Source organism: Styela clava, chromosome 2 (genome assembly GCF_964204865.1).
Source record: "Styela clava chromosome 2, kaStyClav1.hap1.2, whole genome shotgun sequence".
In the NCBI taxonomy this organism is placed as follows: Eukaryota; Metazoa; Chordata; class Ascidiacea; order Stolidobranchia; family Styelidae; genus Styela; species Styela clava.
Window position 1 is genome coordinate 6139262 of NC_135251.1, and position 17608 is coordinate 6156869.

At 34.4% G+C, this 17608-nt stretch overlaps 1 protein-coding gene across 1 annotated transcript; it reads left to right on the forward strand.

The window, feature by feature from the left end:
• The first annotated feature begins 4901 nt into the window (after positions 1-4901).
• On the forward strand, positions 4902-14447 carry LOC120336753 (uncharacterized). The gene is made up of 13 exons (XM_078110124.1): positions 4902-5060; positions 6526-6773; positions 7117-7303; positions 7909-7984; positions 8379-8482; positions 9029-9110; positions 9190-9284; positions 9569-9653; positions 11852-11946; positions 12351-12509; positions 13045-13221; positions 13554-13790; positions 14011-14447. Exons 1-13 carry the CDS (start codon positions 5000-5002, stop codon positions 14034-14036), a joined length of 1632 nt encoding a protein of 543 aa, XP_077966250.1. The 5' UTR covers positions 4902-4999; the 3' UTR covers positions 14037-14447.
• The last annotated feature ends 3161 nt before the right edge of the window (positions 14448-17608 follow it).

The window sequence follows — 17608 nt, forward strand, 5'->3', positions numbered from 1 at the left end:
TTATTCCCAGTACACTGCATAAGACCTGGTCGTCCATCAAAACTAAGTTCTGTGCACCCAGCAACTGAGAAAAAGAACATACTATTACCCTCTTTAGCATTAGTAAAAATTTGTAGAAAAAAATGTATCTGATGGAATGTTGCAAAATGCTTCAAGATTTTCTAAATGAAAATGAAGAAGTAAGATTTTGTTTTTTATTATCATTGCTATCACTTAACTTTCTTAGGCAGATACAGTCCTGTTTCGTTCTAAAAAAAACTCGTCTAATAACAATGTGGTAACGCTTTATAACACAGGAATCAAACCAAATAAGTAAATTTATAGAGTTCAGAATTAGGTGCTACAGAAGTGTGTGTACCAATAATTTTGTTCGCCGACTTTACATCAAGTTGTGTAAACTGAAACCTATGTGCAGGGCGTAGGCTATATTTTCTTGGCTAAAGAGACATTTCGCAAACAATCAATAGAACTAAATTAAGGAAAATCAGAATAAATTTATGGCCTATCCTTAACCTGGTACACACACTACGGGAATACCAAAAATTGTGCAGCCGTGTTCACGCGAAAATAAAATCCAGATTACATACGTTGACATGTTGGCACTTCTCCATCCCATTCAAGATTTTCTTGACATGTCAAAGTTATGCTGGTGCTTCCGCCGTCAAGGACAAAGGACAAAACCAGGTTTGCAAGATATACTGAAAAAAGTAATATAAAAGTAAATTTATGATCCAATATTTTGCAATCTGACACAAGCAGCTTATAAACCAAGCCCTGAGTCCTCCAACCTATCCTATTTTAAATGGACCTCGATGGGTATTTTTGAATATTTGCGAATTAAATTGATTGGTTATGCATTTTATATATAACCAATATAAATGTACTAATACATGGCCTCACTTTTTTTTTATCCAGATTGCAGATTAAATTGGATTCCTGAATGAATAGTTCATAACATCTATCCCTGGAATGTCACGGACACGACTTTCACTAAATCTGTCTTTTTGCGAATAGTTTTGTAATTCTCACCTAACTTTATAATAAAGGTAGGGGTTATTCAATAAATAACGATTTGTCAATTTTCAATAACATGCACAGTACTATCTTTCCCGTACTTACGTGCAAGTAGACAAGTCTTCGGGACAGGTACGCGTTTGGGTTTCTACGTTTATTTGTGGCAGACGGCAACTGAGTTCTGTAATTGGACGACAATAGGTATTAAATGTGATTGGATTAGACATAATGAATAATTGTTACTGTAAAGTAACAGAAAAATTGATTTCATATTACTTGATGACCATACCATCGTATTGCACAATTCAATATCATATGCCGGAGAAACCTTGGTAGTTTTGACCACACACTCATAAACAGAATTGTACACGTGATAATGCAGTGGTGTACAAAGATCGAATATTTGGACACTAAAATTATATAGTCACAGAAAACTTTCGAAATAAACTAGGCAAAACTTTGAGAATATTAAAAGTAATAGTTTTCCAGGCGACAGTTGTATTTTTGACTAGTAAATATTTACTTATTGATCCAATAGTCAAGCAAATTTGCAATTTTTGTTGCAACTACATCATCACTTTAAGTATAACAGTCTATTGGGTATTGTAAAATAGAGATACATCACGCATGCCTCAAGATTGCTTTATAACAAAATATTGAATTGAATTAGTAGAATCTTGAGCGATTTATTTAATTCATAAATTTTGAAAGATATCTAAATCACAATAGCTTGAGCGCGCTTTTATTTTGATCATGGATGATGAAAAATTCAAAAATCATTGAGAAAATATAAGCAAACGCTAGCTTGCGATGGAGATTTCTTTTTACAAATGCAGTTGATTAATTTTTTTCAGTATATTGTCAATTTTACAACGTTCAGTTTCGCATATTACACCAGGTACACGGGCCTTGATGCTTGCTGTCCAAATGCCATTGATAGTGTCTTCTGGAGAATTCGAAATAAATATCGCTATTTCGGTGGTGCTTCTATCATCATTCTGTGTCCACACCGAATCCGGCAAATCTGAGATCGACCCATCGTAATTTTTCAACACATTGCTCTGTTATGAAATTGACATTCATTGCCTTGTGGAAATAAACTTCCCTCTATTGTTTTTATATATTTTTAACAAAGCATTGCCTTTGCTATATTTTTCACTTTACGTGAATCTGTATTGCCTGCGAAATCATTATATTTAAATTCATTCATTCATTATAATTGTTAGATAATATTATAAATGATGAATCTATTTAATCTCTTCAAATGAATAAAAAAAAATTAAATTGTTTTATGGCAATTGCATAATCATATAAATATGTCAATATTCATTTATATATACGAAAACGAAATGTTGTATACAGAGTTCGGAATCGATATTCCCAAATGAAACATTAAATTAAATTTTCTTACATCTGGATCGTACTTTATTCCTAGAAACGCGGTCGCTGTTGAAGTTTCCCCGACCTTTGACCCGAGAATAATTTTCTTTATACTCTACTATTTAAGAAAAATATTATATTTACTTAGTGAGTGTTCTGAAGGTTAGAAGTTTACAAACTGGTTTTCATGTTCAATATCATCATTGTTATTCAAATATTCGAACACGCGCCGCTTGCAGGTACTAATGTCTTTTTGTCCAGTCTATCGAAGCGTTCGCAAGACTAATTTTTGATTATTGCGACTAAACTGAAGTTCATCGTAAGAAATACTGGCAATTAATATACTTCAATTACAACTAATTTTTGAAAGTATAACAGAAAACTGACAAATGATACGCAAAACCGCGAAAACGAGCGGCTTCAAAAATTAGAATCATTACGTCATCGTTGAATTTTGGCTTATTGTTACGGAAATAAACGAGGAAATCGATCCTCAGGAAGACACACAATGGAAGTCATGCAATAGATTTTTCTTTGTCTTCTTTTGACAAATATATTTGACGTTAGAGATAAATTAAAAATGTTTCTAATTCAAAATTTAAAGAACGGGTTCTTTTTGTGTCGCATTTACAAACAACAGGTTCCCTTGTTTGAGTAAATGTTTGTCTCCACGTAATCTGCATTGATATGACACGTTTTAAATAAAACAAACACATAACTTTCGAAACGCCAATTATTTATAACGCTATTGCCAGCTGCGGTTCACATTACCCATTTTCTGTAGTCGTCTAACTAACGCAGGGGTGTGCAACCTGAAAATTGGCACTTCTTCGCGGACCGCACAATTTTTTTGTTGGGCTCATTTGGCCCGCGGGCGGCAGGTTGAATACCCCTTGAGTTTATAAACCCCAACTATAATAAAACTACGCCCAAATATATGAACACGTCTGTTTGCAGTACAGTTTACCGTACCGTCAGATCACAGTCTACAAATATATTTACACTAAGCGAACCAGTACAGTCGGACACAAAATGGCATATTGACACGTCACAAGGTGTCGCTGTTTTTCATTCTGACACATAAAAAACGAATCTCTTGAAGCCCACAGAATTTTTTGAAATGAGTAAAAGTAATAAAGTAGTAGTAGCCTTCTGGCAAAAAAATCAATTTTTAACCACCAATTTCAAAGCAATTGGTCCAGTATTCGAAGATAAAAGCGATTTTTTAATGATAATGACGGAGAAAATAACAATAACAGCATAATATTGAAACGAACGTTATGTCCACTAAACGTGTCCAATAAAAAAAACGGCAAAACCAAAAGACGAGTTCAGACGGCTATAAGTCTGAATAGATTGACGTTTTATGACAAGCGGTGGTGAGATTCACGTGGTTCACGAACCTGTTCTTGGAATACCTTAAAAATCATCGACCTCGTTCTCGTTTCGGACGTGGGTCGCATTTGGCCCGCGAGGCGCAGCACGATCACATAAAATGCGTAATGTGAACGACAGCTGACAATGGCGTTTTAAAAGTTATGTGTTTGTTTTATTTAAAACGTGTCATATAAATGCAGCTTACGTGAGTACAACCATACAGTTTCTCAAACCAGGGAATCTGTTGTTAGTGAATTCGACACAAAGGAGAACCCGTTCCTAAACTTTTGAATTAGAAACTTTTTATTTATCTCTAATGTGAAATATATTTATCGAATAGGAACAAAGAAAAATGTATTGCGTAGCTTCCATTGGATGTTTCCCTGAGGATCGATTTCATCGTTTATTTCCGTAATAATCAGCAAAAATTCAACGATGACGTAACAATTCTAATTTTTGCCACCACTCGTTTTCGCGGTTTTGCGTGTTATCTGTCAGTTTTCAGTTGTATTTTTAAAAATTAGTTGTAAATGACGTATGTTAATTACCAGTATTTTTTCCGATGAACCTCAGTTTAGTCGCAATAATCAAAAATTAGTCTCGCAAACGCTGCGATGGACTGGGCAAAAAATAGGTAAGAGTACCTGCAAGCATCGCGTGTTTGAATATTTTAATAACAATGATGGTTTTAAACATGAAAACCAGTTTGTAAACTACCAACCTCCAAAACACTCACTAATTAAATATAATTTTTTTTCTTGATCGGAGATTATAAAGAAAATTATCTTGGGTCAAAGGTCGGAGAAACTTCAACAGAAAGGAATTAAGTTATATCCCCTGATATCCAACTATCCGCACATGCTTGATTGAATATAAACCGTGAACACTGAATCTCAAGTGGTTCTTTTAATTACCTGAAATGATTAAGCAGCTCATAAGGTTTCGACAAAAATTAACACAAATAACTAAAAAGAACCGGTTTAACGGTGAAAGTATTTGACATATTTACAATATAAATCAGGAGAAAGTAGTAAAGAATTTTTGAAGCGGTTACATAATAAAAACAAAATAAATTCTGATTGGGCGGAGACATTACGCGGACATTAATTTAGATATAATCTCATTTGCGAAGTGCCGGCGGGTATGTTTGCGGTAGAAAAAATAGCGCAGGAAACAAGGCGTTGGGCAGAAATATCATTGTTTTGTTGCTTTAATTGTACACCACACTATGTTGGGCAGAAACGTATTCTTAGTGTTGTTTATGGGATTTATTGGCTCCACAGCAGAAGGTAAGTGTTGCATTTTACTTCAGGAACTCGGTAGCACTATGTATTCTGCACGAACCCATGGTTTATTGGTCTTTCTGACTCGCTTAGATTTGTGTTTGTGTGTATTTCAGTTCTAGCCTTGTAAAAAATGTTATTATATTCTAACTAATACTAATATAAATAACAACGTCGATTTGCCCAACCGATCTGAGGGCGTTTTATGGAAAATTACTGTATATATGTTTTCTGGAAGGCTATCTTGCACGCAAACTCTCTACGGCCAAGCTCAACCCTCTGTTTCGCAAGATGTTGCAATTCATGATACATTACAAATTTTTGACACAGATAGATGACAGTTATCGGCCACTAGTTCGTCGATTTAAAGTTAAAAATTCAAAGTAACAGGCGATATAGCCCAAATTCGAAAAAAAAAATCTTTCACATCCACAAATAAACGAATACCTGCCAACGTGTAATTCGTCGACAAAAAAAAAAACAGGTCAGCACAATACAAAACATATAGAGATACAACTCTTTCTGACGCTGTGATAATATATATTTCCTATTTCGTCTATCAAAGCAATCTCTAAAGCTTAGCACGCGTACACACCACTGGGACGTGCTATGCGTAAAACCTAATTATTGTTATTAATAATTATAGGGATATCTCTTCGGTTCCTTCCCTATAATTCCCTCCGTCGCCAAAATACACTTGCAGACTTGTATATGTTGGCCGGAATCATTCTACCGAAACTTGGCTAATTGTCTGTAAACTATGCGAAAGTTGAAATAATTCAAAATATAAATTAAAGATTATTTATTCAAATGCGACAATAAAATAGGAAAATTGTAACTTTGTAAAAAAAAAAAAAACTTAGGCCGAACTGAATTACCAGAGTAGAATTTAATAACGAACTTATTGTTTAGTATAATTGCAAATAAGTTTGAGATTCAACGAATTTCAGTAAAACAAAAACTAGTATGTGATAATCACCATCTATCGCCTGCTCCTGGTATAAATGAGAATCAAGTCAATTTTTTTTTCAACCCAGTAAAAAACTAAGTTGTATACGATAGATCGTTTTATTTTGGTTTCAATATATTATTGTAAACTTCACATCAATCACTGTCATTCAAAGGGAACGTTTTATTGGAAGTCTAAAAATTACAGATGAAGTTATACCTATATTTTATACTAATGTAATTGAATTTCAGCAGCAAGGTAATGATGACACGTCCATTTACACTTAGCCAGACAATCCGATAACTTTGTTCTGGAATAAAATTTTGGATATTGATATGCAGGCCGACGCGATGTTCAAGGAAGGCCAGCTTCTTATACACTCCGAATACAAATTACCCAATGGTTTCCGACCTGGGATTTGAACCTGCGATTTCAAAATCATTAATTCGTCAGGACCAGCTAGGGCTTTATCATAGATTATAGCATTAAAATGGATGTATTTCTATTTTAATGAACTTGTAGAAAATCAACACACTTGTCTCGAAGAAGGCGGATTCATTTATGACCGGAGATGTTTTTGGGTCATACTTGATCTCATTTCGAAGTTTACAAGTGCACAGGGAGAACAAAAGTGCATAGAATTCGATGCTTTACCCGCCAACATATACAATCTACAGCACTTTAACCAACTTTTAAGTTATGGACGTGGGAGAAATCCGACTTCTGATCCAGATTACCCTGTGTTTCTAGGAATGAAGTACGATCCATATGTAAGAAACGATAATTTTTGATGTTTTATTTGTAAATACCGATTCGGAACTCTGTATACAACATTTCATTTTCGTATATAGATGAATATTTACATATTTATATGATTATGCAAGTGCCAAGTGTCATAAAATAATTTAAAATTTTTTATTCGTTTTAAGAGATGAAATGGATTCATCATTTATATTATTATGTAACAGAATTTTTTAATTATAAGGATTCCGCAGGCAATACAGATTCACGTAAAGTGAAAAGTATAGCACAGGCAATGCTTTGTTAAAAATATATGAAAATAATAGAGAGTAGTTTATTTCCACAGAAAAATAAATGTCAATTTCATAACAGAGCATTGTGTTGACAAACTACGATGGCTCGATCTCAAATTTGCCGGATTCGGTGTGGGCGCGGAACGCTATTAGAAGCTTCACCGAAATAGGGATAATTATTGCGAATTCTCCAGAAGACACTATCAATGGCATTGGGACAGGAACCATATTGGACCGTGCATATGGTGTAATATGCGAAACTGAACGTAAGTTGTTGAAATTGACAATATACTGAAAAAAAAAAAATTAGACTGCATTTGTAAAAGAAATTTTTATCGCAAGCTAGCGTTTGCGTTTTTATTTTCCAATGTTTTTTGAATGTTTCACCCCCCAGGCTCAAATCGCTTAAGATTCTACAAATTCAAAATTGCGGTATAAAGCAATCTTGAGGCTTGACTGTTATTCTTAAAGTGACGATGTTGTTGCGACAAAAAAGGCAAATTTCCTTGATTATCGGATCAATAAGTAAATATTTACTAGTGAAAAATACAACTGTCGTCTTGAAAACTATAACCTTTAATATTCTCTATGTTTTGTCTGGTTTACTTCGAAAGTTTTTTGTTGACTTTATAATTTTGGTGTCCAGCGATCTTTGCACACCACTGCAATATCACGTGTACAATTCTGTTTATGTTGGGTGTGGTCAAAACTACCAAGGTTTCGCCGGCATATGATATTGAATTGTGCAATACGATGGTATGGTCATCATGTAATATAAAATTATTTCTTCCTGTTACTTTACACTTACAGTAACAATTATTCATTATGTCTAATCCAATCACATTTAATACCTATAGTCGTCCAATTACAGAACTCAGTTGCTCTCTACCACAAATAAACATGGAAACCCAAACGCGAACCTGTCCCGAAGACTCGCTTACTTGCACGTAAGTGCTTGTTATTGAAAATTGACAGATACTTGATTTAGTGAATAACCCCTAGCTCCTTTATTAAGTTAAAGTAAGAATTACAAAACCATAACAACAAATTTATTGAAAGTCGTGTCCGTAATATTCCAGTGACAGATGTTATGAACTATTCATTCAGGAATCTGACTAAATACAAAATTTGCAATCTCGATTAAAAAGTGAGGCCATGTATTAGTACCTTTAAAATGGTTATATATTAAATGCATGATCAAGCAATTTAATTCACAAATGTTCATAAATACCCATCAAAGTCCAATTAAAATGTGATAGGTAGGAGGACCCCAGAATTCATTTATTAGCTGCTTATGCAAAATATTGGATCATAAATTCACTTATATATTACTTTTTTCAGTATATCTTGCAAACCTGATTTTGTCCTTGACGACGGAAGCACCAGCATAACATTGACTTGTCAAGAAAATCTTGAATGGGATGAAGAAGTACCAACATGTCAATGTATGTAATCTGGATTTTATTTTCTCGTGAAAAGGTCTGCACAATTTTTGTTACTCCGGTAGTGTGTGTACCAGGTTAGGGATAGATCATAATTTCATTCCGATTTACCTTATTTTAGTTCTATGACGTGTTTGCGTAATGTCTGTTTAGCCAAGTAAATATACCCCCTGCACATAGGTTTCAGTCTCTTTACAAATCTTGATATAAAGTAGACAAACAAAGTTAGTTACTTACCTCCATATTGGTACACACACGTCTGGAGCGCCTAATTTTCAACTATAAAGTAACCTTTTTGGTGTGATTCCTCTGTTATAAAGCGTTACCACCTTTTTAATAGACAAAGGGGATTTTTTAGAACGAAACACGACTGTATGTATCTGTGTAAGAAAGTTAAGTGATAGCAATGATAATAAAAAACAATATCTTACTTCTTTTTTTCATTTAGAAAATCTTGAAGCATTTTGCAACATTCCAACAGATACATTTTTTTCTGTAAATTCTTACTAATGCTAAAGAGGGTAATACTATATATGTTCTTTTTCTCAGTTGCTGGGTGCACAGAACTTAGTTTCGATGGACAGCCAGGTCTTATGCAATGTACTGGGAATAAATATCAGGATGAATGCAAGTGAGTAGAGTTTTCCGCCAACTATCTTCAAATTCAACCAGCTGATTCAGATTAATTTTTAACAATAATATTTCTTCAGCTTTGTCTGTGATTCTCACAAACAACTTAAAGGACCAAGAAAAAGAATTTGCAATGAAGACGGGACATGGTCAGGAATACAACCAACCTGTGAAGGTGAGAATGTGAAGTGTTGATTGTAAGATTCGAAACATTTCTAATTTTTTATATTAGTTTCTTTCGTACCAATGAACAATCGAAATCCACAACATAGTTATTGAGTAAAATTAGGACACTTCAAACAGTTTAACGTGAACGTATTTTGTTAAAATCGTCCATTCTTTGTTCTTAAAATTATGAACTACTAAACATTTCTACCGTGTCAAATGCATGTTATACCAATGTCTGGACCTTTTATTACGTTCACATCATATTAAGTAATTAATTCATTTGTATTTCAGACGTTATTTGCAAACCTATAAATTTTCCGGCGGAACAAGGAGCATATGATTGCACGGATGGATACAATTATGCAAGTTACTGCAGGTGTGTTGATTGAATATTTCATCCGGATGATGTTACTAATTTGTCTTATACCCAGGTTTCATTGACGATTTGAAAAATCCGTATTAGTTGTAAATGGTTGATGAACAAGACTACATAGCTTGTTATAATTCATTTCATCCCCGTATGTGACCTCGTACAAACAATGAAAGCCGTACAAATTAATTACAATGGGAAAAATAATCGCGACTTACGATCTATGTTATAAGTTCATATCTTTGCCTGAGGCAATCAGATAAAACGCGTAACAGAGCGACATGTACGCCTTTCTGCAAATGATAAATAAATTTATTCAGCAATGTGAAGTAGCAGAATGTGAAGTTTCGTTGTTTTGATAGCAATAGTAGCAAGGCAGAAAATCCCCTTTTCACCATATAAGAGGTCGGAAATGAAAGAATCCAGGGTTTTGCCTTCTTAAAAACCGACGTATACTCTTGCCCTATAGCATTTAACTCCTTAAATTCACCCCATTTCACATTAAAATATTGAAAACCAAGTTAATTTCCCTAAACTTATATTAATTATTTTCGTACATCTCGTTCGTCCCTACAGCCTGATGACCTGCACCACAATATAAGATATATAACGGTCTTCGGTAAAATTCATCCCCGATTTCTCATCCTACCACGGTTTCCAGTCCGATCACCAGTCGATAGAATTAATCAGTCATTTGTTTTGGATTCGTACACTCGGATGTGGAAGAAATCGTGACCAACTGGCAAATTTTATGTCGCTCGCGGGACAAAATTAGGGGTTGCTAGCTAGTCTTTTGCGGGTCGCATATATTTTTTGAAGGTTAAAAACAGAACAGCGCACGAAAACTGCAACAATTCGTGAACTTAACTCAGTCATCCTATTAAAAAATTATTACAACGACATTTAACAACACTGTCTTGTTGCTGTATTACGCTTGATAGCTTCACGACGACAAGATTAGAACATTTTCTAAATGAGCATCATTAATCCTAGTTCTACGTAATGTTCATTTTCGAAAATATTTGTTCGCACAGATATGTACTTCCAAACATCGAAGTGAATATTTTCGCATGGTTTGTGAAATTTTGATAAAGATTTTTTTTAAGAAGATACATTCTTACTAGAATTAAGCAGTGAACGAATTTCTCGAATAGAATATGAATTTAATTTCCTTATTGCGTTGTAATATATTCGAATATTTACTGCGCTATTGAACCCCTGCACTCAGTCACAACTTTTCTGCTTGTTTCCATTTGTCTAATTATAATTAAATTGTAGGGTCGTTAAACGAGTAGCTGCTGTTCAGTAGAATTTTTAGGGTATAATAAAGTTTAGTCTAAACGTTTCTCACGATAAATTCTGTTACGTAAAAAAATGTAATTTACTCCTTGCGTAGATTATAAATAAAATTAATTCTTAGTCAAAACCGCCGCTTGATTGTTTCCTCGGGCATAAACTTCCTTGTTTACTTCATGACATTGGCCAATGAGCAAGATAAAAAAATAAACGTAACAATGCCCCCTTTCGCATACGCTCAGACACAATTCTCACTCAAACAGATTTTCAGGCGTGGTCGAGAACAATACCTCATTTTCGCGTTTTTGAATTATATTCGTTAATTTTAGTTGTTTTTCGGAAATTCAAATATAAATCAAATAAGTCAATGATCCCTTTGTCTTCCTAGGAGTTTCAGTTTGATTACAGTAATCAAAAATTAGTATAGAAACAGCTGTGATGGACTAGGCTAAAATTCTTCACCGGTACTTTTAAAAAACAAATTATTGAATGGTATGAATTAGAATGATAGTTTGAAACAAATACCCCATTTTACAGGCAACAACTCGCAAAACCACTCTTAAAATAAGCACCGAAAATTTTAAAATGGTAAAGTATAGGAAGAATTTTCCGGAGTCAAAGGTCGGGGAATGGTCCATTCAGTGAAGCGTCCCGGGCCAGGTTATTTTACTCCGTCCGTATTTTGCCGACCACTGAGATACGCAAACTGTCGTACCTTACTGCGAAGACGAGTCCAGCCATCCTTTCGCTTGTGATAATCGCCCACGTGATTCAAACCAACGAAAGCATGCAGAGTAAAGTAATCAAGTGCACGAAGCGCCGAACAAAAACAGGTTTCGCGAAAACAGGTTTATGAAATGAACTCCCATATAACATTAGCAAAAATACAACATTCACTTTTCTAATAGTTTCTACTGCAAATCTGGACTGCAGAGATGGGGAGCAAAGAAAGTAGTTTGTCTTTGGACAGGAGAATGGTCGGAAGAACCACCTACTTGCAAAAGTAAATTTATTCAATTATTGATATTTAAACTCTCAAACAGTTGTAAGCCAGTTCAATTTGAAATTAATTCTTGGTTCAAACTGAACTAGGCACGATGAAAAATCTTATTTGAAAGTAATAGTATTTTAAACAAGTAGGTAATGAGTCACTCACGGATGTTACAATGCCTGTCCGAAGCAGGCAACAGACCTGTGAGCGACCGGAACTGTAAATCGAAAACTCTCAATGGATGAAGTGGATTTTTTGAAAAGATATAATCCCAGTCATATGACAGTTGTGTCGAGAAATTGTTTTGAACATAAATTTCAAATAATAATTAAATAATGTTGTATCACTATAGCATAGCACCGTAATCTAATTCTAACATACAATTTAAATATTTAATGTTAAAAAATTTTCTTCAGAATATGATCCCAAATGTCCTGCTGCTCACAAACACACCTCATGTCCCGACACAAACTGTGCAGTCAATGCTGATTGCAATGACGACAAGAAGCTTTGTTGTCCTACAAAATGTGGAACGTCTGTTTGTTGGGATTTACCGAAACGAACAATTTCTAAAGGTTAGATTATTTTCTAAATGTGTTCTATTGAAAGTTTCAATTTGTGATAAAACTATTAGAAAAGAACTTGGCATTTATGTTTTAATGCATCATCTAATTATCTGTGAGGGGGCGGGATATCAATAGGTTGAACCTCAACCCTACGATCTAACATGGCGTTCTGTGGTGAGTAACTCCATATGTCTTGTGTGGTGGAGGACTCGTATGGTATCTCCATATGAAAAACCTTATTCCGACAAATTATCTTTCTCATGGAATATCCATACAATAAATCATAATTATAAACGATACCATCTAGTCGTGTGTTCGTGGGAGGGGGGGGGGTATTCTCATCAAAAAAACTTTAAACCCATGATCTAGCCTTGTGGGGGGTGGGAGGATTTTCATACAATAAACCTTGACCCTGCAACTAGACATGTTCTCAGATTCGAACACTTGATGTAATTTCTTTTTCACTTTATTAAGGTCGTGAATCTACAAACAAACTAAAATAATAAACTTTTAAGATGTAAAGTTAGATAACATTGTATTACAGAAGCGCTCCTATTGTTAGTACTTGGTGGATTTGGCAGAAACCAATGCCCTAAGAACTGCTTGAGAAACGCGTGTGAGACTGCACGATGTCCAGCAAATCTCAAAGCACAATGTAGAACATCATGCAGTGGTTGCCGAGCTCAGTTTTATGATTTTAATCAAGAGGTTACCGGAAAGTGTAAGTGTATACTTATTACATATAATAGGCTTCTATTGCTCATTAGGAACTTGATTTGAAGCCAATACAATTTCATCACAAAGAGTTTGTTGGTATGACTTGTAGGGTATGTAGTACAAAGTATGTGAGATAACCATATATAATCTTTGTGTGCAGTATTTGGTGTTTTCAGATTTTCTATTTCTCACAAACGTTTTAAGACTTTAAAGCCATTGTAACCTTTTGTAAAGACGATTCCTAAAACTGCTTATTGATAAATATTGAATAAAATGACAGAATAAATAAAAAATATTTTATTGATGTTTAACTTCAATTTTGTTTATTTAATTCAGGTCAATGTTCACGTGGATATGTCGCGCCAAACTGCAATCAACAGCAATGTGCAAACTATAGATGCATCACAAATGGTCAGCAGGTTTCCTACTACTATGCCAGTCAATACTACAACCCCAACATACAATGTCGCATGAGCAGCTGTGGTGGATGCTTTCCCCAATTCTACGATAGACGTGGACGAAGAATCAATTGCAGACAAATATTGCAATATGTATCGAATCCAGGAATTCCAGGTAGTAATAATGTGAAAGGTTTAATTGAAATTGAATGATATAATATAACTGTTGATCGATTTTTGTATTTGAATATCTGTTTTGGATAAACAATGTCGAAGTCAAAATTTTCTACAGCAAACCATCTCAAATACATGAATAAATGAAATTTTAGATGCGACTGAATTTCATAGTGACTTAAAAAACATTTTAATACAATTTTACTTTATCATACTTTTAGTGGCAAATCTACCAATTACCGGATGAGTACTGCAGACTACCGAAGACGGATCACAACAACATATTGATCCTAAACAAAACTTACCTGATTTAAGCCTGTTATCCATGATTACAAAATTTATGGAAGGAGACCTGGAGCATCATTCAAACTTCTATAATCTGATTTAAACAAATGCCCAAAAAGCATCTCTCCAGCCACATCTCTAATTACAACATCCCCAATAAGGCCTAATGTCATAAACTGTTTGTCCATGCCATATCTCTCGTAAAATAGATTTAAACTGACGAAGGTGTTAAATATGCATGTTTTAATTGTTCCCTTCAATAAAAAAAATTCTTAATTGATGTTTTCATCACCTTCGAAAAACTCTTAACTTGTATATTTTAGGATATTTGTATATATCATATATATCAGTTTGTTGGCGATTACCGATAAGAATAAATGTATATCCAGTGTCACTTGAGTCTGAATGCAGTCACAAGATTGGCGCGAGGGGAAGTGTGATTTTTCCAAGCCTGAAACCGGATGCTTGGCATTCGATATGCAAAATCGCAACATTAGGAATATGATTGAATTGACGGGTTCATCTTGCTTTGCGTTACAATCCGAGAGACCAATAAAGCATGAGTTTTTGCCGCAGACCCATTACGTATGGAGGACATTGCGGAATTCGTTCTACACCAGCGGTGTACAACCGTATAGCCTTGTGGGCATTGAGACACGTGAACTACACTAGTCACATTAAACGGAATACGCTGTATCATCGTAGTAGCATGATATGGCACCCTGCCGGTATCTTAGCAGCCTGGTACTCGCGACTTAACGACAATTAAATAAGGGTGAGTTTTGAAGAGGAAATATATCACTCGAAGCTGCACACTGGCATAATAAGGAACCTGTCGACTCGAGACCAAAATCAAAGCGCACAGCTCTTCGCCGGCCTTAGTTTGTTGACGAAATTAATAGGTCTTTGGCTTCGCCCGCCTCGATCGTTTTTGTTTATTACAAAAAACTAATGCGAATTCGATTATAAAATTCTGCATTTTTGATTTTTTTCTGTTATAAAGTAATCATAAGCATTAGAAAATAGGTTTAGAGAAAAATTACCTGAAATTTAACAATTGTCTGATTTTAGGGAAACAAGAAATTGAACGTGCAAGCCTGAAATGCCCACTGCGTCAAGCGCGCGTCTTTTCTGTTTGGAAGTCAATGGAGTCCCGTATGCGTCAACCAACATAGTTAACTACGTAAAATTTTGGTGTCACGGTTTATCCTAACTTAATTGAAAAAAATTTCACGTTACGTAAAATACTCAATTTGGTAAATCTAACTTGGCTTTTGAAATATTTTGTTTGTCTGAAAGTCATGACCAATACCTTTTACAACATGAAATGGCAGATATAGACTATATATATATATTGTGTTTCTTTCAGGTTATTATGCAATTTATGAGGTTTTGGACACGTGAGTGGACATATGGATCGTTTTGATATTATTATTGTTGTTCTTGTTGATATTCTTCTTCTTCGTTATGATAAAATCGCTTTTCTCGACGATTACTGGACCATTTGCTTTGAAATTTTTAGTGGGTAAAGAATGATTATTTTTCCCAGAAGGCTATTGCTTTTATTCTATCCTAAATTTTCTACGAATCCTATGAGATCTAATATTTCATTCAAAATTGCGCTGTATTACTTTTTAATTATGGGAACACGGTTTTTTATTCCGCCAAGCGTGACGGCTGACTGTTAAAATTCTTGCGACTGGAAACTCGGAAATTTTTGAGGGTACGGCACCGGTAACTTCATAGGAGAGGAATGCTTCGATCTGGTCCACGTGTCCATATATTTGAGCGTTGCTCTCTTGTATTTTTTGTCACAATGTTTAAATTTTTAGATAATTTCTTTATTGATAATTCCTCGTCTCAATTGACTTTATTGTTTCCGCAAGGTATCATCATGTTAGTCAGAAACACGTCTGTTGTAACTGCGTTGACCCGAGCATGACGCTGAGTATTTAAACATTTTTCCCCGACTGACTGTCTCGTTTTTCATGAATATTTTATATCTAACTATTTTTTCCTGACGGACTCCCTCAATATCCAACTTGTATTCAATAAGAAAAATATGTTCAAATACTGTTTAATTGACATCATTTGCAGCTGTACACAGCCAGATGTCGACGACACGTTAACTCCATAGTTTATTCGCGGCTCTTCGTCTATCGCAGTCGAATTATTGTCTGTTGTTTTTTTCCCTCAAATAATTTATTTATACTGTTTATTTGTACAATATTTCGTGCATGACGGAAATAATTATCTGAATCTTATAATTTTAATTTTCGACCCAACTGCTGTTGGATCTCCAGCGCCGTTAGTGTCTATTTCTATATAGCTGGCACGTATTGCACCTTTTGTTTTTGGCAACGTCACAAAAGTCTCACTTCATTGCTCGCATTTGACGTGTTTCATCTTTATCGTAATTGCAATGTGTTAGGAATGAAACTGTGGTGGATCTTTTGAATAATACTTATTATATATTGGCAAGTAGGATATACTCCATTACTCAAATTGTCGATAACCAAGAAGGGCAATATTATTTTAATAAATTTTCCAACGAAAGTCAACAAGTTTGGAATAGTTTAACTTTGAATTGGAAGGAAATCTTAGCAAAATGAAAATAGACCTAAATATTATAGACATGTTGATTCTGAAGAAAAAACTACAAATAAAATTAAGAATTTACTAAAAAGTATGAAAATTAGATGAAACGCTACATGCCATGACAATTACATAGTACAAAAATATGATTTGAATATACCAATTAATTGGATTTGAAAGTGCAAAATACCTAAGTATATAGATTACAGCGGTTCCCAAACTATGGGTCGCGACCCACTGGTTGGTTGCTATAGGAATCTTAGTGAGTCGTGAAAAGATGTGGAAAGCTTTAATTAATTATACTGGTTATTAGAATCGGTGGCGACTCGATTGGTAAATCTTCAAATAAAAAAAAAGAAATTAAATTGAATTTAAATTCTAATCTGTGAAAGTTTCGTTTTTACGATCTTCTCAAAGGAACAAAAGTTTGTTACACAAAGAATGACTGTGTGGCTTTTTTACGCATAGCAGTTCTGTACCCTGTACAGCACTTCTTACCGTGTTTCCCCGAAATTTAGACTGGGTTTAGATTTCTTTTCTTTTCAAGAATAACACTATGGTTTTTTTGGGGAGAGGTCTTTTGTGTTCATTTATCAAAAAAAAAATTACATTGTAGAAAATCACGGTATTTTTTAATAAACCTTATAAAAAACCGACATCCATTGTTTTTATTTAAATGTCCTATACAAAAATCAAGTGACAATTATCATAATTGTGATATCACACAATATTGAATAGTGGTGTGATCTTCACCTTACCTCAGGCCAATGAACCTTTCTTCTCCGATACATTTTAAATTTATATTGAGGGTAGGGTTTAATTGGATCATTTTTAAAATTCAAATTAGGACTATATTCATATATATATAGGAACTGACTATAAAGACTTTGAAATTATGTACTGTAGAAATTTGCTAAAAGAATTGGTTGGAGAACGAAA

Bases quoted from the DNA above. Each gene is read 5' to 3' on its own strand.
- LOC120336753 (XM_078110124.1), top strand. From the start codon at position 5,000: ATGTTGGGCAGAAACGTATTCTTAGTGTTGTTTATGGGATTTATTGGC. The intron at 7,304-7,908 runs GTAAGTTGTTGA...GTCCAATTACAG, and splicing joins TGTAATATGCGAAACTGAAC to AACTCAGTTGCTCTCTACCA. The intron at 13,791-14,010 runs GTAGTAATAATG...TCATACTTTTAG, and splicing joins ATCGAATCCAGGAATTCCAG to TGGCAAATCTACCAATTACC.